This window comes from Sinocyclocheilus grahami, unplaced genomic scaffold (genome assembly GCF_001515645.1).
Source record: "Sinocyclocheilus grahami isolate Dianchi unplaced genomic scaffold, SAMN03320097.WGS_v1.1 scaffold274.1, whole genome shotgun sequence".
Taxonomy (NCBI): Eukaryota; Metazoa; Chordata; class Actinopteri; order Cypriniformes; family Cyprinidae; genus Sinocyclocheilus; species Sinocyclocheilus grahami.
The window spans coordinates 231,548-256,011 of record NW_015505453.1 but is presented as its reverse complement, the minus strand read 5'-3'; the positions used below and the strand labels follow the sequence as shown (position 1 = coordinate 256,011).

The 24,464-nt window shown below is 38.0% G+C and overlaps 4 protein-coding genes and 1 pseudogene across 8 annotated transcripts in view; 1 reads left to right on the top strand and 4 right to left on the bottom strand.

Moving 5' to 3' along the window:
* Positions 1–1,434: 1,434 nt before the first annotated feature.
* Positions 1,435–4,609, bottom strand: LOC107599888 (transmembrane protein 53-like). Its single transcript, XM_016291607.1, has 3 exons — positions 4,391–4,609; positions 4,075–4,178; positions 1,435–2,489 (listed from the first exon to the last, which is right to left on the bottom strand). The coding sequence occupies exons 1-3, from the start codon at positions 4,443–4,445 to the stop codon at positions 1,797–1,799; spliced, it is 852 nt and encodes a 283-aa protein (XP_016147093.1). The 5' UTR covers positions 4,446–4,609; the 3' UTR covers positions 1,435–1,796.
* A 1,025-nt stretch (positions 4,610–5,634) lies between these two features.
* Positions 5,635–8,936, bottom strand: opn4.1 (opsin 4.1). Its single transcript, XM_016291606.1, has one exon. The coding sequence runs from the start codon at positions 7,513–7,515 to the stop codon at positions 6,001–6,003; it is 1,515 nt and encodes a 504-aa protein (XP_016147092.1). The 5' UTR covers positions 7,516–8,936; the 3' UTR covers positions 5,635–6,000.
* Positions 8,937–10,723: 1,787 nt separating this feature from the next.
* LOC107599890 (PX domain-containing protein 1-like) lies at positions 10,724–11,952 on the bottom strand. Its single transcript, XM_016291608.1, has 5 exons — positions 11,697–11,952; positions 11,504–11,604; positions 11,297–11,411; positions 11,104–11,203; positions 10,724–10,985 (listed from the first exon to the last, which is right to left on the bottom strand). The coding sequence occupies exons 1-5, from the start codon at positions 11,944–11,946 to the stop codon at positions 10,778–10,780; spliced, it is 774 nt and encodes a 257-aa protein (XP_016147094.1). The 5' UTR covers positions 11,947–11,952; the 3' UTR covers positions 10,724–10,777.
* Positions 11,953–12,914: 962 nt separating this feature from the next.
* On the bottom strand, positions 12,915–16,260 carry LOC107599904 (zinc finger protein 287-like; annotated as a pseudogene).
* Positions 16,261–17,542: 1,282 nt separating this feature from the next.
* Positions 17,543–24,464, top strand: part of LOC107599886 (serine/threonine-protein kinase PRP4 homolog) — a 10,430-nt gene continuing 3,508 nt past the window's right edge. For 2 of the 5 annotated variants that reach the window (XM_016291601.1, XM_016291602.1), the window contains exons 1-14: positions 17,543–17,619; positions 17,933–19,090; positions 19,176–19,316; positions 19,571–19,741; positions 19,824–19,905; positions 21,042–21,249; positions 21,804–21,877; positions 22,204–22,294; positions 22,430–22,577; positions 22,801–22,938; positions 23,277–23,430; positions 23,515–23,629; positions 23,757–23,908; positions 23,984–24,070. In XM_016291601.1, the coding sequence (XP_016147087.1) occupies positions 17,573–17,619; positions 17,933–19,090; positions 19,176–19,316; positions 19,571–19,741; positions 19,824–19,905; positions 21,042–21,249; positions 21,804–21,877; positions 22,204–22,294; positions 22,430–22,577; positions 22,801–22,938; positions 23,277–23,430; positions 23,515–23,629; positions 23,757–23,908; positions 23,984–24,070 (2,766 nt within the window). In that variant the 5' untranslated portion in view covers positions 17,543–17,572. The remainder of the gene's footprint in view (positions 17,620–17,932; positions 19,091–19,175; positions 19,317–19,570; positions 19,742–19,823; positions 19,906–21,041; positions 21,250–21,803; positions 21,878–22,203; positions 22,295–22,429; positions 22,578–22,800; positions 22,939–23,276; positions 23,431–23,514; positions 23,630–23,756; positions 23,909–23,983; positions 24,071–24,464) is intronic. The other 3 variants (XM_016291604.1, XM_016291603.1, XM_016291605.1) reach the window with 3 other exon arrangements.

Below are 24,464 nucleotides of genomic sequence, written 5' to 3'. Positions count from 1 at the left end.
GCTCGGAGCCCTCCCTCTGGACAGCACGCCAAATATGCTACTAATTGCTTAATTACATTATATGTTAGTGTGAACTCGTGAATAGTACTTTCACGTAACAATTTAATTTGAAGTCAGTTCTGAAACACTTTTTTCAAGAAAACATAAGCATTATGCAAGCATCTTGACCAACCAGGCAGAAACAAAGTTGTTCATTCATGATGCACTCCAATAAACGATGTTCATCTGTCTAAACAGATAAATAAACTCTCTTTCTCTTTTCCCTATCAGTGGTTTGAAATGATATATGAAGTGCCACAGACGGCTTTCCAGAGAGACAAATGCCAGTGACTCGCTCTGAAATGTCAGACGTGACAGTCGGAGACATGCCATGAGAATCTCTGCCTGACCAATTTGAAGCCCTCCTGATCACAAACTGGCTGACTGTCAAGATAAAGGACAATTTTGAAATATCTCTCTATGACAAATATGAAGGTAGTGAAGGTACTGCATTGCTGTTGAAGATCTTCTATAATGCTGGTATATGATAGGATGCAGGATGAACCCTGTAAATGATGATACAATGGCAGCTGAGCACAAGGAACTGGTTTTGTGTTGTAAATACTGGGCAAAGTTACAAAATGAATACAAAGAAGCATTGTTAGTCAGTGTTTGGTGCTGTACTGAATGACTGGTCTGACAGAACAGTTCAAGCTTTAGGGTTGAACAATACATTTTCAAGACCCATCCTGTTGTTTGTGATTGTTGGATAAGGATTTTTATGAAACCCATCTTGATTAAAACCCATCTAAATCACTGAATTAGCCGGTTCTATATGCTTCATTAAAGAGAACTGACTCAAAAGAATGACTCTCTTATAAATCGTACATCGTGTTAATATCCATGAGAGCATTCACTCTCAGGTTAAATATTGTAGACCAACAGCAGAGAATAAACAGAAATACCTATTTTAGCAACGGGCGAAGCTTCAAAACCTTTATGAATCATTTGTTTCGAATCAGTGCTTCGAAACGCATATATTAACAAAAGGTCACGTAGACCTAATTTTAGTTTATCATTGCATTTACAATACAGCAGATGACCTTGCGGAGTTTCAAGCGTTCCAAAACAGTGAATCACTTCGCAACTGATTTGCAGTTTCAAAAAGTTTTGTTTTTCCCACCACAAATGTATAAATTTCCATTATTTTTAAAATTCCATGCCAGTTGCAGCTTAATAAAAGACCGTCTTGAGAACTAGGCTAGTGGTTATCTGTCGGATTCAAATTGGATTAATCTACGGTTTTACGTACCGACTTATGACGTAACGAACGTTATCACCTGTCTTAAAGAAGAAAAAAAAGTATCTGAAGAAATTGTAAGACTACTCTAAGAAGTTTAAGCAACTGGGCAGCTAACCGGTAGTACTGACTTCCCTTTGGGAATATTGACTTTAATCAAGTTAAGCCAACAGAAGTTTTTATTTAAGGAAGTCACATTAGTCAAATACATTATTTTATTCAGTCACAGTGTAATGTGATACACAAATACACAAACATACTCACATTCACAATGTCTAAAATCTCAATAATGTACCAAACCAATAACCCCCTAAATTACAGTTTAATTCACAGCATAAGACAAATACAATAGAGGTTAGGATACAAATTTAATCCTGTTAAAATTTCATGTTGGGTTTAAGAACAATTTAATTTATTAAACAGCAGTGCTTTTATTCCATAAAAATTTGATGGTTGGTGCACATATAAATTTACAGTGTATATATTAACAAGCTGGTCAAGAACTGTATAATCAGTGTTACACTTGAAGGCGTTTTTTCGTCATGGTCACCTCTGATGAACTCATGCATCGGGTCACAAACGTCCTGCACCTGCTGGAATAGTCCTCTGGACAGTCTCTGTATAGACTCACATGGGCTGGGGTGATGAAATCAAAACTTTCAACTGTCAGCCCTTTCTCGCGCAACACTTTAACCATCTTCTCCACATCCCTGTACCTGATCACCCGGTCTGCTCTAGAATAGAGGTACATCTGAGGCCAAGGTGCCGGGTGCTCCATCATGGCATCATAGTGGTTCTTGTGAAAGTACTTGGTCACAGGATACAAAACAATCCTGAGAAGGAAAATGGCCACAGCAAACAGTGCCAGGAGGAAGTACTGCAGTAGCACATTGATTTTGGGTCCCAAGGTGGATTTGAGTGCTCTGAGCGCTCCTATAACATTTTGACTGCCCGGGGCACTGTCCACAACCGTGCCCACCACATACAGAGTGCTGAACTGATTTTGACTGTGCAGTAACTCAACGATGTAGCGGTAAAGCATGAAGCCCCCATTGCTGAACACATGGAAGAAAATTGGGTTGTTCTCCACCTCATAGTCAAACAGAAGTTCAAGTAATTTTTGCGCAGTGCTTCTTAGTTCCTTGTAGCCCAGTGATTCTGAAATAAAAACTGTCTTCAAAGGAGCTGTGTAGCGTAGAGTCACACATCCCTACCAAGAAAAGTGAAGCTGTTATAAGTACTCTATGCATGGGTGTAACTATGGTCCACCTTTATGGGTGACCGTGATTTCACCAAGTACAACATGTTCCTGGATCAACATTCCAATTAACCAGTCAGAATTGAGAGATAACTTTTCAGGAAATATCTGTTTTAGGCTTGCGATCAGGGTTAGGTGCTTCTACACCTTTTGTAATCAGCTATCATTTCACACTGATTTTAGGAATAAATTATGGGTAAGGATAGGTTTAGGGGTAGGGATTGGGTTTAGTCTATACTTTTGGACAGTAATGTTGATCCTGGATCAACAAAAGATGTTGATCCAGGAACATGTCTTGCTTGGCAAAATTACGGCGACCACCTTTATGTCCCAATGGATTGACCTTTAATAAAATAATCAGATTTCATATTTTTCTTTTTTGTTAGATTAAGGTCAAATTAAAACTTAGATTTTTTTTTCAAATGGCAAATTTACACAGATTTTAATGTCATAAGGCCTGTTCACACAAAGAATGCGAACCATAGTGATAAGTATATCTATAACTATATTAGTCCACACTAACAGATGATAATGTTCTGTTCATTATAAGCGTGCACTGAAGTTACATCATCTGCTGCTTTAAATGATCAAAATCTTTAAACTTAGGTGGATTCTGATTGGCTATCAATGTTTTTACTGTTCATCAGCTGAAAAAAATTTTCAGAAAGTGATTTCAATTACATTGTTCCTCCATGTCAGGGGTAGGCAAGTTCGGTCCTAGAGAGTCACAGTCCTGCAGAGTTCAGCGCCAACCCTGAAAAAAACCTCACCTGCCTATAGCCTTAGTAATCCTGAAGACATTGATTAGCTTGTTCAGGTGTGTCTGATTAGGGTTGGAGCTGAACTCTGCAGGACTCCGGCTCTCTAGAACCAAACTTGCCTACCCCTGCTCCATGACATTATCATTACAGCTGTGATGTGGACCTATTCTCATAGAAGTTATAGGTTACAGTATTACTAAATATTATTAAAATTAATATTAAACCTATGATGATCCAAGAGTGAAATAATTAAATTACAATTATTTTGAGTAAAAAACATTTAAACACCAAGTATAGACTATCTGAAAATTCTGCTTCTAATGATGTTTTCTCAGAAGTTATTAAAGTTATAATGCTCGATATGAAACATGAGACATATGATGTTTGATTAACATCAATAAAAATATAATATACAAATATTATCTTTAGATAGATAGATAGATAGATATGCATAATTTCCAATGTAGTTGTGAAAATATTTTTTCTTTGTTGGTATCTGGTATACATTAAATAGTATGCATTATTTAATGAACAACAAAAATTCATAACACAATGTTGTGAAAAGCACACTGTAATAGAAATGCTCACATTTTGTAAAAACACAAAAATTACAATTCCTCTGTGGTGCATATTTGTAGAGAAAGTAACATACTAGTGAGAGTGTGAAAAGTGCGCTTAAGAGAAATTCTTTTCTAAAAGCCCACATGACCAATAGTGACCATAACTGAAGAAACAACAACATGTGTATGTTCGCAGGGCATAGGAAAATGTCTCACCTGTTCATTATAAATAGAACTGTATTTGGCGAGATGTTTGTCTCTACTGCCCGCCCAGCCTAGCAGAATAACGACTGGCTCCTTTGATCCGCGCCAGTGTTTCTCTGTCAAGACAGGAATAATGTGTCCAAACAACAAGGATCCCGTGATACGCACATACAGTATGTGAAATGAGTGCCACATTCCTATTGAAGCTTTCCCATTTAACATCTGTAAATTAAGGTTTAAACACAGCTTGCAGGCTTCCATTCATATGAGCAAGGAATTGGGCAACAAGGCAACCTAGAGCTGCTGTCAGCCTCAGAAAAGCACTTACCTGAGGTCAGTGCCTCTGGAAATACAATGTTGTAGTCTATACCATCATCCCCCATGTTGACGGTTATTTCCTCAATCGTCTGTCTTCCATTAATAATTCACTTCAAACGAGTGTCGAATTTCACTGCTCTTGTGCTGCTGAGAGGACAGTCACAGTCAGGGGCAATACACAATAACACATCCCGAGTGAAGCAGGCAACATCAGCGTGCTATTGTTTCATACAACATCCGGGTCAAGAGACAAGTTCAAAACAAAGGCTCTTTAAAGGCACTTTTTGCTAAAAGATGAATATTTGTTCATTAAAATTTAAACCGATTGAACAATGGATATCCTGTTTAAAATAAAAAATGACAACTTCTCATTGTTAAATATTTACAGTTAGCAGACGCTTTTATCCAAATTGACTTACAAATGAGGACAATGGAAGCAATCAAAATCAACAAAAGAGCAATGATATGCAAGTGCTATAACAAGTCTCAGTTAGCTTAACGCTGTACACATAGCAAGGTTTTTTTAAAATAATATAATAAATAAAAAGCAAACAGATAGAATATAAAAATAATAGAGCAAGCAAGAGTTAGAGGTATTTTTGCTTTTGTTAATTGTATAATAAATGAAAAGAAAACAGATAGAATACAAAAAGATTAGAAAGCAGTTAAGTTAGTTTTTTTAAAGAAAACAAGCAGCAAATGAATAGAGTGCAAGTCTAAAAGGGACAAGTGTTTTTTAAGAATAAAATTAGAATAGAGAGTGCTAGAGTTAGAGAGGGTCAAATAAAGTTTATAAAATATAAAGTGCAAGTTCTGACAGTCTTCTACTAAATGAAATTCATACATTTTTTATGTATTTTAATTGTCTAAATATTTTAGCGCCACTGTAGGAATCGTCTAAGTTGTGTATATGAGACCAAATTAATGTATTTACAGTACTAAGCAATTTTCAAACATTTATGAATCAGGCATTTCAAACACCAATTCAAAGTCCAATTTACTCCTCAACCAAATTTGCCATTTGTCCCCTTGCAAAACTAAATGTGACCTTATATTCACTTTAAATGTGAGGTTAAAACTTTTGGTAAATAACCTTTAATGCCTGTGTGAGAACTGTTAACATTTTGGACCCCAGATATAAAACATGAAAAAGCACTAAATTTTTCTGGATTTGTTTTATTGCGACACAACAACTAGAAATACAATGAATGTTAGAAATAAACAAGACTACTTAAGATATTTGTATATGCTGTTTTATTGAAATAAAAATGATGCCAAACATCATTTAGACACATTTACTCAACTATTAAAATCCACACCAGAATATCCTCAGATTAAACAAAGGGAAAAAAGATGGTTATTATAAAGGTTTTAATAAAAAGAAAGTAATTAACAAACGCTTACATTTTATGAAGGAAATCATTGAAGTTAATAAATGCATCTGCTAAATTCACACAAACCTGAAAATCGTTTAATTTCAAAAACAAAGTTCACAAAACTAACAAGACAGAGGCTTGTAAAGTAAAGAAGGGCATGTGAATATATATTTAAATTAAAAAAAAGAATAGGTCAAAGCAACTACTAAAATTACTAGTACCAAAGTTACTCTGAAGCACTGCATCATTCCCTTTCTTTCCCCCCAAGGAGCAAAGCTTTCCCATCAGACAGAGACTCGCCATCGGCTGCATCTGTTTCAAAAGTAATAGACGGCACCGGTGCGCTTACAACTTTGTGCTTCTTCTCCGGCTTCTGCCCACTGGAGCTGTTAGTACTTGACCCTGGTGAGAGAATGGCAGTATCTGTAGAGATCTCCGTGGACACACGACGACCAAAGGTCAGGGAATTGACGCTGGAACCATCAGCCTCACTCTCATTCCAACAAGAATCACTATCTGAAGCAGAAGACAAGCGCGTCTTCCCCCAGCGGCCATTAGCTCGTGCAGCATTGCCGATGCTAACCCCCAGAGAGCACTGGCTGGTGAGGGTCGGACGACGGGAACTGACACTTCCGGAACTAAAAGAGGAACGGAGATCCTTCTCTTTGACACGCAAGATGGGGCGGAGAACCGGAATGTAACGGGCAATAGCCGCCCGATACTTCGGATGCGTAATTGCATAGATGATGGGATTATGGATGGCTGAGGCCTTGGCGATCACAGCAGGTACTGAATTCATGTAGGGAGTCAGGAGGTGGGAATAGCCAGCCGTGGCTGTGAGGGCCACCACGGAGTAGGGTGACCACGATATTACAAAAAGCAAAATGACCAGGAGGGCGACTTTCGCCATCTTCCATTCATTTTGCATGCGTTCATACACCTTGTGCGTTTCCCCACAATCCAACTCTCGTATTTCCTTCCCCGCAGCTCGGATAGCTTGGAAAATTCCAAAGTAGCAGCTAGCAATAATGCCTAGTGGGATAAAGAACACAAAAATGAAGAGCAGGATGGTGTACGCACGCACTGAAGGAGTGAAGGTCATATAGTCCCAAGAACAGGAAGTCTGAAGACCCTCTGGAACATAAGCACTCCAGCCAAAGAATGGTGGAAGGCTCCAGCCCAGGGAGTAGAGCCACACGACAGCCAATACCGCACCTGCTTTGTGTCGACTAACTCTGCCTACAAGGGCGAGAGGCTGAGTTATGGCGAGGCAGCGATCGGCAGCTATGGCAGTCAAAGTCATCATGGAACAGATCCCAAAGAGAGCGCCGCAAAAGGCGTAGAGCTCACAAGAGCGCTCGCCGAACACCCAGCGCCTGTGCAGGCTGGCTGTGAAGAACACTGGTGACTGGGTGAGGGACATGAAGAAATCAGCTACAGCCAGGTTCACCACAAACATGTTCCCTGCGGTGCGAAGAGTACGGCTACGGCAGAACACGTAGACCACCAGTGCGTTTCCAATCACTCCGGTGATGCCTACTATTAAGATGACAGAGCCGATGATGTAGTGGGCATGATCAGGAACATCCACGGTGGGGAACGGGTGTGGAGGCTCATGGTGGTGGCTATGGGTCGGCCCATGGAAAGGCACATGGAGCAACTTGTAGCTCCTGCTGCCCAATGATTCCTTAAAGCCTGCAGTGCAGTTGATGTCTCCAGGAGCACAATGATGCCCTCTCCATGAGGAGTGATGGCTCATGTTGTGAGGTTTGATGTCTTAGAGTCGTAAATTATTGTATACAAAAGCGATGGTAATAGTATTAAGAGAAGTGAAAAAAGCGGTTAAATTCTCATGTTAAATAATAAACAGTGCTGTTCTCCTCTCTGTGTCAGTCTGTGAATGGTGGCACAATACATTAGCTTTTTATATACTAATCAATGCACCACCAAGTTATTATTGATCAGTAAGTAGTTTGTGGCATGGCCTGCTGTAATGGACAAAAATTGTCACTTGGCCTATGGTTACGTTAAAAAAGTACTCTAAATATTTTGAACTTGTTAAAATCATCTGGATGATTTTGCTTTAGTCTTTTTTTGTAAGAAATAAGAAGATACATTTGTATAGAGTGTTGGCAAACTTTACCCTGTGAATACGAGCTAAAATTATGTATAATATTGATAATTAATGGGACTGACCTAGAGAAAGAGATAACATTATTTCAAGTTTGAATGTTTCATTTGAAATGTTGGCAGTGAGTTGGATAACCCTGTGAGAGGTAAAGGAGGAAATGAAGACCATGAAAAGCGGTCTTTATTTTATTAAATATAAAAATGCTTCCACTGTTTGTTGTTTAGAGAAGTAAATTAGGGCAGCTGTTGATGGAAAAAAGCACTTTTTGACCCAAAATAAGGATGTATGGATTGTTTGAGTGGATGCAGTGAGCCAAATCAATTTATGCAATGTCAAAGTGGAGCACAATGACTGCTCCAATAAAGACTGATTAACATCCCTCATCATGGGAACTGCTCACTGACCTGAACATGAACTGAAATGATTCTCCCTGTTCCATTTAAATAATGATCAGCCTATAGCCTTCAATCTTTTTAACAACAAGGACTTGGCCTACTTTAGAAAAAAAACAGATGAATGTGTCTTTGCAGTCATTATTAAAACTGAATATAGTTTTATTTTGACCTTGAGTTTAGTAAGTGGCAAAAAAGTATGTGAACATGCCGTTTCTAGTTAATGGGCAAACTATTTGGCCAGGCCCTTTAAATCCAGGGAAATCTCAAAAATACAATGACATACAATGACATTCTTTAGAATAGTGTGCTTCCAAATTTGTGACAACAATTTGGAGAGAGCCTTTTTCTCCTACAGCATGACAATGCCCCCTTTGTGCACAATGCAATTCCCATAAATTAATGATTTACTGAGGAAGAACTTGACAGGCCTACACAAAAGCCCAGACATGAACCCCACTGAACACCTGTGGAATAAACAGTAATGCTGACGGCAAGCCAGTCCTCATCATCCTATCAGTTTCTGACCTCACTGACACATGTCTGATTCTCATAGACATATTTGAGTACTTACAAGAAGAGTGGAAACCATTCATGCCAAAGGATATTATATTAAATGCTCAACAACCATATAAAGAGTTGGTGAAAGTTACTTTTAAAAGTAATGCATTACAATATTGCGTTACTCCATAAAAAAGTAACTAATTGCATTACTCAGTCCCTTTTTATTGAAAGTAATGTGTTTTGTTATGTTTGCGTTACTTTTTGTCACCTGAGCTGGGCTTGTTTATTTATTTTTAATAATAAAAAAAAACTTTCACCATAAAAGTAAGACTAGCCTCAGCCTGAAGGAAGTGCCTCTGCACCTCACTCCCAATTTCTCTCAACACAGGGGCAGCAGTGGTGTCAGTGAATAAATGCAAAACAAAGTAACCTGCATTACTTATTTGAAAAAGTAACTCAGATATTGTCTTGTAAACTTAAAAGTAATGCATTACTTTATTAGTTATTTGAAAAAAAGTAATCTGATTACGTAACTAAATAAATGTTATTTGTAATGCGTTACCCCTAACAATGACAACCATATGTGATGGGTATCAACATACATTTTGGCTATATAGTGTAAAACAACTTTATAGGACATTTTACATAACTGGTTGACTTCATTCAAAATAAATGACCTTAAGATATCACTCATCAACTAACCATTTTATATGATTTGTAAATGCTGGCAAATGAACCAAAGAACATTAATCAGGCATGGTTAACTTTTTTAAAATTAATATTAGTTCATCTTAAAGCTGCAGTCCGCAAGTTTTGCCTCTTTGTCGCCATCTCTGTTTGAAAACCTGGAAGTGCAGCTGTGTGCGAAATTATCTAGCTTGAGTGGGTTGTGAGTCGGCATGGCTCCAGCGCGGATGAATCTAATGTTCTGAAGAGTATGTGTGGCAGTCAGTCACCGCACCGGTGTGGATATTTACTGTACTTCGCAATCAAAGATTCTAGCCTACATCTTGGAATATGACCCAAATAAGAATTTTCACCATACATTGCCATCTGAACAAGTAAGTAACAAGTCTGCCACGTTTGTTCTGACCAACTGAGGAAAAAAGCATTACCATAAATCTCGCTACCAATGGTGATTAAATCTAAAGATCGGTTAGCTCATATCACATCAAACCGTTCAAATTATTATTATTGTTATACTTTATTCTCAAATGATTCATGTTAACAACATCAGCATTGCGTCACTATGTGTATGGTGTGTATCACCGTGTAGATTTCAATATTTGTACAGTCTAATCTAATTGTCATACTCTTCGAATTTCATATTAAGAAATTATTTTAACCCAAAAAGCTAATTATGCTCCCTTGGAACTGGTTTTCTTTAAAATACAAATCTTTTTAATCGCAGGCTATAATGAAGCACATTTATAACTGGAATATAATTTAATTTCATTCACATGTGTTTCATAAACATAATCCTTTATGGATTACAATTCGCCATCAAAATTATACATTTAATTATTCCAGCTGCTGTAATAAAAGGCTATAAATGATCCGCCACCTGCAGGATCCTCACATGCGATAGCCTAGTAGCCGCCGGAACAACTTCATGTTTACAGACGTGACGTAATGACGCAGTGCCATGCTCGAATTTCCCTCGAAAACCTACCCATACCACTCAAATTAGAAAACATTATTATAAGCTAACCGTTGTGAATCGGGCTAAAGTAAGGCGATAGTTTTGAACACTGGCTGGTTATGTACTTGCCTAAATATTGATTTCGGATCATTTTTAACCAAAATAGTTACGGACTGCAGCTTTAACTTAAAAAAAATATTATTCATATCCATTTTTAGAAATCTTTAGAAATCCTTTAGAAATGTATTATTTTATTTTAAAAATATTTTTATAGACTAAACCTTAAAAATTAATATTTTTGTGGACTTCCACACTAGAAAGCTGTAATAATTACATTGTCAAGTGCACTATGTCATTCAAGAATGTCTGTCTCACAGGCTTGTAGGTCGAGGTAGGTAATGTTGCTGGTGGTAATCTGTGATATTTTCGGTTGATGGTCTGTGTCTTTACTTTCAGGGGTACCAGCATTCTTAAGGCACTTGCCAGGTTTATGCACAGTTTCCTTGATGCATCTGATCCCATTTCTCATTCCAGTCCACATCTGGGACTCAATCTCAGAGCTGGATGTGGTGAAATAAGACACATACATTTTGATTCCACATATGTAAAATTTGCTTGAGCAATATATCAACAGAAGAGAAGAGTAGCTATTAGGATGTTAATTTGTCAGATATTTACCTGTACTTTGATGATGGTTCTGCTCCTTGTGCTAGTAAATACGGATCAAAAAGAACAGTTTCTGTATTGGCCAAACAAAACCCATTGGCCCTTCTTACATCTGTAGAAAAGCAATATATATATTAGCTTAAAAACTAGTTTAAAATCAAGTATCAGTTCAAGATCAATACAACATTAGAACTCACGAACACACCAGCTACAGTGACAGGACTCTGGTAGAGAGGCTGGATTGGTTCATACAGGGTTTTCAAAGTGTAGTCAAGAGGAGAAGTCTTGAAAAATGTAAGAACTGCCTCAGAGTGAGAGAACTGGAAAATAAATTACTTGCATAATTATTTACAATAGGGCATCAATACATTTATGACTGACAGTGAATTGATAGGCTAGTCTAATGTAGCACCTTTTGTGGCATTTTTATTATATTTCTCAGTAATTTTTCCACTTCATCCAACCTCGTTTTAACGTTATTGTTTTCCTCTGCTTCTTTTATCCTCTGTAGTGCTGATAAAACATACACACATAGAATAATGAAGTCTCTAATCAGTTAAATGACCACTTATTTCAAATGTCACAAATGTGCATAAATGTCATACCCTTAAGCATCATTGGTTGAGACAAACGTCCTCTGTCGTCTGGAAATGATATACTTAAATTCTTAACAAGTTTCACTAGATCGTAATATCTCCTTCGCAGATATGTCATGCTTTTTTCAGACCATTCAGTCCTAATCTCGAAAAACTCCTCTTCTTCTCCAGCAGCACCAACAGCGAAGCGCTCGAGACCAACGACCCAACAGTCCTTTACGGTTAGCTGAGGAAAGGTCTCCATATTAACACCTGCCATAACGGACTCGCATCATAAACACATGAAATAGTAATTAAAGTAATAAGAAATGTATTCCGCTGCAAAAATTAAAAAATACAAATGATAACACGACGAATATCTCATCAAAATTAGATGGGGCTTATTATCTGATACAAGTTCGCAAATCTTCTGACACGAGCTGAACAAACTTCAAACTCCTCTGCTTTTCTCTTCGCCTGCAGACAATGAGCTCTGAAAGCTCCATTTGTGCACATTCCCTGTGAATTCTCTTCCAAAATTAGGAATTTCGCAAGTGGGAGCGTTCACACATCGATTAAGTCGATGGAGGTCTAGTCTGTTATCTTGCTGGATGCAAGAAGGCGTTCCTATTCTGCCGCAGCATCCAATTGCATCAGGCGGCAGGTCACTAGCTGCAATTTCATTGGTTGTTGCTACAGCGTATCGATCGCTGCTCGTTTGCATAAAGTTGAGCTCGAGGTGAGAAGTGTCATTGAAAAAAAATGAGACCCATAGAGGATGTTAACAGAAAAGATGTTAAAATCAACGATAGCCTTAAAACACTTAATTAAAACAAAACGACAAATTAAAGCTTCCATTCCTCTGATAATATGAGTTTGGCTGCTCGTGCGTTGAGCAACAGGTGAAATAATCCAGTTTCTATTGGATTGGTAGTAGGATTTGCTTGTCGTTTTAAGATCAGTATTACGCTTGCTGCATCATGGGTCAATCCTTTAATCGCTTTCTATTTTAAAACTATAATTAACCACTCACCGAAATAGAGCAAGTAACATTCACCTACATTCCACTGAACGTATTAAACCATGACTTGAGTTAATGTGTCAGTGCTGAGGTGATCTATTCTTATTTAAAACCATGAAATAACATTTCACTAGCAGCACATGGAATTTACTGAATCATTACAAGAAGTTTGCATAATTAACAAAACAATACTTTGCTTTGTCACAGTAAAATTTAGCTTAAAAGTTTTATTAGAAATCATAAATATCATTTGGAAGGCTGTGCTCTTTGAGAAGGTGCGGTTTGGGAACCAGAACAGTTCCTCTGCTCCAGTGCTGCGGTTTGTTCAGCACTGTGATGTTTCCTCTTGTGTCGCACCAGCAGCTGGCGGTCTGGTGTGGAATACCGGCACAAGTGACAAGGGAATGACTCTCCAGTGTGATGACGCCGTGAATGAAGGTCTACGCTCTTCTTCTGGATGCTGAAGTGAAATGCAGAGCCTCACTCTTAGTTACAGATGTAGAATGAAACAAGTGTAGCCTGTCAACTTTATGACAAATTAATGTATGTACCTGCTGTAAGGACAGTACTGGCAGCGGTAAGGCTTTTCTTGTGTGTGTGTCCTTAAGTGTCGGCACAGAGAGCACATAGGAGCACTGCGAACACTTGTATGGCTTCTCACCTAAAGCAAGAAGAAAAACACATCACTGGAATTCCCACACTCAGGCAGAGCAATGTCATGGAAACTGTTCCATGAGAACCAGTCTTTTGAAAGGACTTCCATGAAGCTCTAAATCTCTGCATGTCACCATGAGCCGTCTTTCTCCATATATTTGCTAGATTTCTAAATAAAGTACCATGGGAAAGTCATTTATTGGCTCAGCTTTGATCATAATTTCTGTTAAGTGACCAAGGCTAATAAAGGCGGTGGACAAGATGTGTCACTGTAATTCCAAAACAATGATCTACTACCACTGCACCAAATACATATACATAAAGAAGCATGTTTAATATTAAAAGAAGATATCTACAATGTGTTTGTAACTGCACCTGTGTGTACGCGGAGGTGCTGTATGAGCGAGGCTTTGAGACGAGCGCAGTAATGGCAGTGTGGACATTTAAATGGCTTATCTCCTTGATGAATGCCCATGTGACGCCGCATTGTCATCTTGGTAGAAAACTTCCTGTACAGAGATAAAGATAAATTATACAATTACAGTCAACAGTTATCTTAAAAAGAAAGTAATGTGGTATATTAAGGAAATATTTAATTTATTCGGGCAGATACTACGTAAATCACTTCAGTGCATTTCCACTACAAAAATATTATACACTACAGTTCAAAAGTTTGGGGTTAGAAAAAAAAATTTACTTTTATTCAGCAAGTACATGTTAAATTACATTGTAATGACATTTACAATGTTACAAATGATTTCCATTTCAAATAAATGTTGTTCTTTTGAATTTTCTTCTCTTTAAAGAATCCTAAAAAATATATATCACAGTTTCCACAAAAATATTAAGAAGCACAACTGTTTTCGGCTTTGATAATAATAAGAAATGTTTCTTAAGCACTGAATCAGCATATTAGAACGATTTCTGAAAGATCATGTGACACTGAATACTAGAGTAATTGCTGCTGGAAATTCAGTTTTGCATCACAGGAATAAATTACATTAAAACAGAAAACAGTCATTTTAAATTGTACAATTTTACAGTATTACTGTTTTTTTTATCAAAGCTTTGGTGAGCATAAGAGACATCTTTCAAAAACATTTTAAAAATCGAAAGACCACAAACTTTTGAACTGTACGTAGTACTATAAAATACAACCACCTTAAGATGCTAAACATCATTAGCATTCTTTTCGTTAAGATAAATACTGTCTAATGTGGAATGAAATAAGTAAGGAATGAAATCATTCTCATACTTGTCACAGAGGTTGCAGCAGAACTCTTTCCATCTAGAAACAGTGAGTCCAACAGATGTGTCACTCTTCAGGTGTCCCACTCTGTCCTTTCCTCTTTCATTGCTTTTTTCCCTTACCACAACCCTGTTTTTCACCCTGTTCTTCCTAACCTGGGACCACGACTCAGGCTTCATCCTTCTCAAGCATTCTGGGTATCTGGTGGATGTGTTAAATTGCTGGTTTTCTCTGAGTACAGACAAAGAAGTCAACATTCAACAGTGGCTTTTAAGCAGAGTAACAGATTCAACCGTTTCACCAGATTCACGTTTTTTGGACTTCAACAATATTTGAATACTTTTGAACTGTGGACACACTCATAGTTTCTGTAAATTATACTTCCCCCAAAGTGAGATCCGCCTCCCCCAGTTGAGAACCAATGCTTTACAGCATTTTGAATTAGATGACCAAAAAAAATGAATTTGAATGAAAACATTTGATACTTACCTACTGTGAGCAACCTGTTTCTTTTGACTTGTGTCAAGCTGTTTGTGTTGAGTGTGAATATGTTTCAGGGTCTTATTCCATGACTTCTCTAAAAGAAAAATATAAGAGAAAAATATAAAATAATAAGAGAAATATAAGAAACTGCAAAAAATAGAGGTAAAATTATCTGTACCTTTGAAATCACAATCTAAACATTTAAAGCCTCCTTGAAAATGACTTTGTTGGTGTATCACCCACTCCTTCCCTGAGAGACACCATTCCAGGCACAGAGAACACTGCACCAGACCCCCAGTCACAGACCGACAGTGATGCCGCTGATTATGCCTTTCTTCATGTGCGTCACGAGAGTCAACTCTCCTAAATGTCCTGGGGCAAACGCTACATTTATGCCTCTTTGAGCCTTTTCTTTTACCATGTCCTCTCCAGTGCTGCTCCATATCAACCCAGTCTTCTGATTCCCAACCACAGCGAGGGCACCTAAAGCCTTGGTCTCCACTATGGCATTTCAGGTGCACCTCTAGCATACTACGACTGGATACAACTATCTGACAGAGGATGCAGGCCAATCCGCCATCTTCCTCAGATGGCTTCTGCATTTCAGCATCCATGTTGACATGTCCAGCAACCTGTTCACCTTCTGGATGGGACAGGCTTTTTGCTGAGGTCGCAGACTGAGGTTGACACTTAGTGCTTGAAATTCTGCACAACCCAAGAGTCATGAGATGAGCCGACTGGGCCATCTCTTCATCCTGGATTTCTGTGTCCATTCCACTGTTCAAAGGAACGGCCTGATCTGTGTTAGCATCCTCCAGCTGAAACACAGGTTCCTCCTCGATGTCCTCATCATGCCTATCCTCCTCAAAGAGCGTGCTTACCTTCAAAAAAACATTTACAGTTGCATTTTCTCACATTTCAAACTTAATAAATTAGACTGTTCACTCCAAATGAAAATTCTGTCATCATTTCCAAGACATGATGGCTAATCTTGGCTTTTTGGCTGCTGGTAAACTGACAGACTCTACATCGGTACACTTCAACTAAAAAAAAGCTTCCACTAAAGTGGACACGTGAGCTTCAATGCCCTCGGCTGAGCTGCAGTAGAGACTGGAAATGACATTTCCTTCTGCAAGTCGAAGGGTTACTGGCTGAACATCTTGGTATGCATCTTTAAATCCACCCATTCTGGGAAACAATGGAGAAGGTGGAAAATAGATCAGTAGACACAGACAGTCATTACGCAGTCTTGTAAATTATCTTGAGTATGAAACATTCAGTGTTTTACACTTCAACAAGGCTATTGGTCATTGGATATATTGACAGCTAATTAAGTAGATTTATTGTACAGCCTGTTATTGCACAACACTCTGAAGCACAATGATAACGTCAGATGTAGAATGTGCTCATATACAACATATACACTAACGTTACCAGTTAAGTTACCTACTAGCATCCGCTACAATAAACACAAAAGTCATCCAATAATTCAGAAAGCAAGCTATATTTGTTAATTAACTGTTAAATCGTTCCCAGTTTAACTATATATGTGTGTATCAATAATGTGTAAATTCTGCATCAAACAGCGTTGTCTCTTTAAATTACTTCGCTTGTGTTGTGGAAGCGAACATGCGATTTAGGGACCAATGGGTAATTACCATACACAGATACAGCGTAAAATGTGACATTTTCTATATTATTCCCTATACTGACAAACCTAAACACTATTTTCATGTACAAACACTATTTTAACTGGTTTAAACTGAGTGTGTGGGCAAAAAAAAAAAGTGAACAGTAAATGTATGACAGCTGTACGTAGCCATGTAATTTTTAAGATCCCTGTCTTCTTCTTCTTCTTCTTCTTTTTAATGTTTAACGGCGGTTGGCATCCAGCGTAATTAGTGCATTATCGCCACCATCTGCTCCGGAGTGTGGATCAGATAATAGGTTTAGACTCATTCACCCAATTCCCTCCTTCTCTCCCAAGCATACAAATCCACACACTTCATCCTTATTCTACTATATAATAATAATGATACTAATAATAATTTTAACCTTCCTCAATACTCCTATAACTCTTCATACTCAATTAAAAACCCCTGTGTCCCTTAATATATCCATAAGAATTCTAGTCTGTGCCCTATGTTGTGTGCTCAATAGTCCTTTTAATGTTATGTCCTGAACCTTTATCTCTCTCAATTTATTCATCCCTGCCTTCTTGTTCGTTCTTCTGCGTTTCATTTACACTGCGCATGCGTGGTTTGTTAAAGCTCCAAACGATTGATTCATCGATTCAGTGATTCAGTCAATTTGATCTAAACTTCCTTTTGCTTTGGCCACTGTACAATAATGTATACCGAGAGGGGAATGTTACGAACATTTAAAATTTATATTTGGAGGACAATTTGATTGCTTATTTTTAAGTTAGTACTAGTAGCATAGCCAGACTGAATTGTGAATCGACTCTCTTTGTCAAACGACTCAGCAGGAACTATCAAGATGGCGAACATGGACGTGTTAGCCAAAACAATAACGAAGGATTATGTGTAAGTAAGGCCTTTACTGACTTTATATTGCATCATTTTGGTATTTAGATATATAAATATGGGTTACATGTATTGGAAATGAAAACGTTTCCGTTCAACTTGTTTGACGTGTAGTTTTCTGTCAATATCAGTTAACACACTTCTCTGTTTCTGTGGTCAACATAAACCAGCAGTATGTTTTTGTATATACTTTATGCCATCGACAATGGAAAACACGTCCTGAATACCTTGTCATTGTAATTGTGGTAATTTATCAAAACTAGACTATGATAAGTATGTTAATATTATTGTACTGTTCTTTACTCTTTTCCAGGGATGATGTGGAGAGATCTGACAGTGTGGATGAAAATGAATATGGACCTGGTGAAGATGGAGCTAAAAAAGCTGATAACATGGATATTGCCAGGGTGGAAAGACACAAGAGAAGAAAACACAAACATCGAAGCAAGCACAGAAAACATAAATATCCCTCACCAGATGAGAGGGACCACAAGCACAAGTACAAACACAAGCATAAGCGGAAACACAGAGACTCACTCCAGGATGATAGAGACTGTTCTGCTGGCTGTGAAGGTGCAGTCATCTCTCCAAAGCGATCCAGACTTGATGACCTTGCTGCTCTGGAGGACCTGGAGAAACAAAGAGCCATGATTCAAGCAGAGCTTGATAATGAGCTGATGGAAGGGGCTGTGCAATCAGGTATGGGACTGATATTACAGGGTTATAACTCAGATTCAGAGGAGGATGGGGAGATCCAGCAAGCTGTGCAAAATGGTGAGCAACAGAGACAAGGTTTTGATGCTCGGGAACATGCTGGAAGATCTCGACAGGATTACATATATAATGACAAAATTGATCCCTGGTTGGAAGACAGAAGCATGTCTGATGAAATGGCAGTCCAGGCCCATAAATCAGAAAAAAGAGTTAGTAAGACTGGGTCAGAAGTTAACATCAGTGAGAAACCTAGTGGTCCCATCCAAGCGAGGGAGCGGAGACGATCCCGGAGCATTGAGAGATCCAAAGATGGTGGTCAGAGGTCTAAATCTCCTGTGAAGTCCAAGGACTTGCCATCAAGCAACAAAAAATCAACTACACGGCCTGAAGAGCAAATTGAAGACCACAGATCCTCAGAAAGAAGGAGCAGGTCTAGATCTAAAGAAAGAAACACAAACTCGCCAGAAGCTGACAGGGAGAGAGACAAGAAATCAGTGAAAGCACCCTCAAAAGAAGCCTCATCTGGAAAAGAGAATCGATCTCCTAGCAGAAAACAACCTCCAGAACAACACAGCCTGTCTGTGCGGCCCAGGGGCCACTGCTCACCTGAACACATCCCTGTTGTCCAGAGTACAGACAGGGCATCCAGACAGGACAGATCTTCATGTCACAACAGATCCCCTCCAAGGAGAGGCCGATCTCGGTCTGTTGAGAGAAGACAGAGAGAAGAAGAACGACAGAGACTCTCCAACGACAGGTTCTAGCTCTGTTTGTTTAAATCTTGTTACCCAAAATTAAATTTCTTTTAAACTCACTTTCATATTGTTTTCTTATACTCACAGGATGCGATCTCGTGATGTGGCAGGGGGCCGTAGCGAGGAGAGTCCCTCTCTGAACTCCAGACGAAGGTTAAACCACCCGCCTGTCAGACGAAGGTCCCGTTCTCCCAGGAGACGAACCGGCAGGTCTCCTCTCAGACACAGGTGACTGTGGTGTGCGGTAGCATTCAAAACTGTGCAACAACTCCCCATTTAGATGATACAACTATCCAATAAGCTTAAATGAGCTAAAAGTAAATGCACAAATAATAATTCATAAATTTGTACCTATTTTACACATCCTCTGTAGAAACAGATTTGGTTGCTGTCCTTAAGCGAAGGGCTTTAATGGAATTTTAATGACAAGGGGCATCACATTTACATCTGAATGCTAATTTACTTATTACAACATCTCTCAGTAGAATCATATTGTGTAGATCTAGGGAGCGTGACAGGACAGAGCGCAGACAGCAGGTACACTCGGGATCACAGGAAAGGCGGAAGAGAAGGAGCAGGGAAAGAGAGGACATGTTTAAGGGCAGTCTATCTGAAGGAATGAAGCCTGAGCAGGAGGACTCGGATGATGACGTGTGAGTATTAATGAAAATTATGTTTTGCTTTTATGTTTCTGATCATATTTGGACTTAATTATGAATACTAATCTGTGTCTAGGCTGGAAGATTATGACGTTGATGAAGAGGACGAGGAGGCTTTGATAGAACAGAGGAGACTTCAGCGCTTGGCTATCGTGCAGGTTAGAATATTTTAATCTCTTGTATAGCTTTTACTTTGTTTTAGCCGTACATGTTCAAACGTTTGGGATAAATAAGATATTTTTTTGAGGAGGAGGAAATAAATACTTTTATTCAGCAAGGATGCATTAAAGTGATCAAAAGTGACAGTAAAGACATTTATAATGTTACAAAAGATTTATATTTCCAGTAAATGTGACCCTGGACCACAAAACCAGTCATAAGGATCAATGTTTCGAAATTGAGATTTATACATCATCTGAAAGCTGAATAAGCTTTCGATTGATGTATGGTTTGTTAGGATAGGACATTTGATAGAACAGAGGAGACTTCAGCGCTTGGCTATCGTGCAGGTTAGAATATTTTAATCTCTTGTATAGCTTTTACTTTGTTTTAGCCGTACATGTTCAAACGTTTGGGATAAATAAAAAATTTTTTTGAGGAGGAGGAAATAAATACTTTTATTCAGCAAGGATGCATTAAAGTGATCAAAAGTGACAGTAAAGACATTTATAATGTTAAAAAAGATTTATATTTCCAGTAAATGTGACCCTGGACCACAAAACCAGTCATAAGGGTCAATGTTTCGAAATTGAGATTTATACATCATCTGAAAGCTGAATAAGCTTTCGATTGATGTATGGTTTGTTAGGATAGGACAATATTTGGCCGAGATACAACTATTTGAAAATCTGGAATCTGAGGGTGCAAAAAAATCCAAATATTGAGAAAATCGCCTTTAAAGTTGACCAAATGAATTCTTAGCCATGCATATTACAAATCAAAAATTAAGTTTTAATATATTTACGGTAGGGAATTTACTAAATATCTTCATGGAACATGATCTTTACTTAATATCCTAATGATTTTTGACATAAAAGAAAAATCTATCATTTTGATCCATACAATGTATTTTTGGCTATTGCTACAAATATACCCCAGCAACTTAAGACTGGTTTTGTGATCCAGGGTCACAAATTATTTTCTTTTAAACATTCCATTAATCAAATAATCATAAATAAAAATGTACCACAGTTTCAACAAAAAAAAAAAAATGTTTTGTTACATGTTACCAACCCCCAGACTTTTGAACGGTAGAGTATGTAATGTGATTGTATTCGTATTGTGTTCTGTACAGAAGTATAAGCCAGTAAATGAGGACAGTAACATGTCAGGACTCTCAGAACATGGCAGTCCTCAGAGTAGCACTCACAGCCGATCGCCATCTCCCGATGACATCCTTGAGCGTGTGGCTGCTGATGTCAAAGCCTACGAGCAAGAGAACCTGAACACGTTTGAGGATAATGTGAAAGCCAAGCATAGTCTTGTCTCTCAAGAAAAAGATGGTATGTCATCTGCAAAATATCTTTCAATTAAAAGTGCACTTTCTACATTAAAAAGTTGTTCAAATTAGGTTTGACAATCATGTTTAAAATGATGTACACATACATGAGAAAAACAGATTAAACTATTATATTGTACAAAAGGTGGTCCCCGGTCATGTTGAGATCGCATGACCAGTGAGTGAGTGCTCACGACTATTCATCAATTCATATGGAGTGATCATAAAATTGAGAAATGTTTTTGCTTCCCAATAATCTGTTTAAAAATGTAACATTTTCACATTTTATTAGTTTATAACATATAATAAATACACCTTCAAATATTTTTCTGATACAGCACTAGTTAACTAATAACAATTGCTTGATGCTACATCCATGCCAACAGGTGTCAGTATAAAGTCTAAAATGGCTCTCATATCAGTTGTTAAGGAAAACAAAAAGGAGAGTCATTGTAAATTTGTGACATGAAACATTTTCTTTCATGTAATGCAAGGTGGTCTAATACGTTATCAGCAAGTCTATGTTCCTTTCATTGCATCATTGTTCTTTTTCTTTAGGTGCTAATCTGAAAAAGCCACCAGCGCCAGATATGTTCACAGAGTCAGATGACATGTTCGCTGCTTACTTTGACGTGAGTAGCCAAGTTCCTGCTCTCCATTGCATAGGTCAATGGCTTTGCAAGCCCCAGAATTTGATTGAATTTGTCCATGTAAGGGGATCTCTACAGGTAGAGTTGCATAGTCCTGTGCAAGCTGTTGTTTCTGTACTGGAAACTTTTTTCAAAGCTTTTTTCCAAAGTGGGTAATCTGACTCTGGTGCTCACTGAATCTCGAGGCCCCTCAGACTTTGAAATGGTCTCTTACAGTGTCAGTCACTCGTTCATGAATGAATATTTTAATCAACTCTGAATTCAATCATGTTGACAGTGACAAATCCACATCTAATCTCTCTCCGCAGAGTGCCAGGTTACGGGCCGCAGGCATTGGCAAGGACTTCAAGGAGAACCCAAGTCTCAGAGATAACTGGACAGATGCAGAAGGCTATTACCGTAAGTCAGTTGTCTTGAAGCAAATACTGTATTTAAATCTATAGAATCCAAAACGTGTTTATAAGATTGAAAAATATCTTAGGTTTCATGTTAAAGAGGACATCAAAAACGTGATTGTTCTTTTAATGTATTCAGGTGTGAACATTGGCGAGGTGTTGGACAAACGGTACGGGGTGTATGGCTACACTGGACAGGGTGTCTTCAGCAATGTGATCCGAGCCAGAGACTTGGCCCGAGCCAATCAGGAAGTGGCAGTGAAAATAATACGCAACAATGAGATGATGTAAGACACTTCCCTTAAAAGCTTAATGCTTAGCCTTTAAACACTTCTGTCTGGTACAGTTGGATTTCTGATCAAACCACAATGTGTGGTGTTGGTTACGTCCACAGTTTTAATGTTCTCAAATAAATTGTGTCATAGGGATTTACTTGGATAGGAACTGAGATTTAGAGTAGGTGTAGATGTGGTCTTTATGTGACCGAAGGCCACATGTTTTCTCCCATAGGCAAAAGACTGGACTCAAAGAGCTGGAGTTTCTGAAGAAACTGAATGACGCCGATGCAGATGATAAGTTCCACTGTTTGCGGCTCTTTAGGCACTTTTATCACAAGCAGCATCTGTGTCTGGTGTTCGAACCACTCAGGTACATTACAGTCAACAGATTCACATGCATCAATGCAGCTTGAGTTGTTCTCCTAAAGGATTAGTTTACTTCCAGAATAAAAATGTACTCACCCTCATGTCATCCAAGATGTTCATGTCTTTCTTTCTTCAGTCAGAAAGAAATTAAGGTTTTTGAAATTGCCGTTTCAAAGGGCTCTACACAATCCTCTGTTTTCCTCAAAAGCTTAATTACTTTTCAACTGAAGAAAGAAAGACATGAACATCTTGGATGACATGGGGATGAGTAAATTATAAGAAAATGTTCATTCTGGAAGTCAACTAATCCTTTAAAAGAACTTAATTTTTTTCTGGCTTCAGCATGAACCTGCGGGAGGTGTTGAGGAAATATGGCAAGGACGTTGGGCTACACATCAAGGCTGTGCGTTCGTACAGCCAGCAGCTTTTCCTGGCCCTCAAACTCCTCAAGCGCTGCAACATCCTGCATGCTGACATCAAACCCGACAACATTTTAGTAAGCCACAATTCTTGTGCCATAAATATTGAACACTGACTTCCATCTCTGTCTTATTATATAAACGTATTTAATACTCTAAAGGTGAACGAATCCAAGACCATCCTCAAGTTGTGCGACTTTGGCTCAGCATCACATGTGGCTGACAATGACATAACACCATATCTGGTCAGCCGCTTCTACAGGGCACCTGAGATCAGTAAGTAAAAACTTAAGGAATCAAATTAAACCATCTAAAAAAATAATAAATTAATTAATTAATAAACCCATCTGAAATTGGGTAATGCTTGTTTAGGCTTTAAGAGTTTTTCTTCCTCTTTTTGCAGTCATCGGAAAGTCGTATGATTACGGAATCGATATGTGGTCTGTGGGCTGCACTCTCTATGAACTATACACAGGAAAAATCCTTTTCCCTGGGAAGACAAATAACCACATGCTAAAACTTGCCATGGACCTGAAAGGAAAACTGCCTAATAAAGTAAGAATTCATCAGATATTAGGAATTAAAAAAAATGTATTAAAAAATAGATAAAATATTTTTTGATATTTACAGATGATCAGGAAGGGTCTGTTCAAGGACCAGCACTTTGACCAAAACTTGAACTTTTTGTATACAGAGGTCGATAAGGTCACTGAGAGGGTAAATGTTATATATTCCATTCACTTAAAATGAAAAAAAATGAAAATAGGGCTGCATGATTTGTGGGGGGAAATTATCTAATTTTAATATTACTGATTAAAAAAAAAAAAGCTCCCGTTTTTCTGTGCTTATTTATTAGGCTGCACAATTTGGCCAAAAATTTAGATTTATATGTCAACATGACAATTGGACATATGTCTTTTGGCTTCACTATATAATAATAATAATAAATTAATAGTTATTACTAAATACTGTATTTAAAGGGGTCCTATTATGCTTTTTCACTTTTTAAATTTTAGTCAGTGTGTAGTGTATATGTTTGGGCATAAAAAAGATCTAGAAAGTTATAAATCTCAAAGTCCACTCCAAAGGGAGATATTTAGTTTTTTTTAAA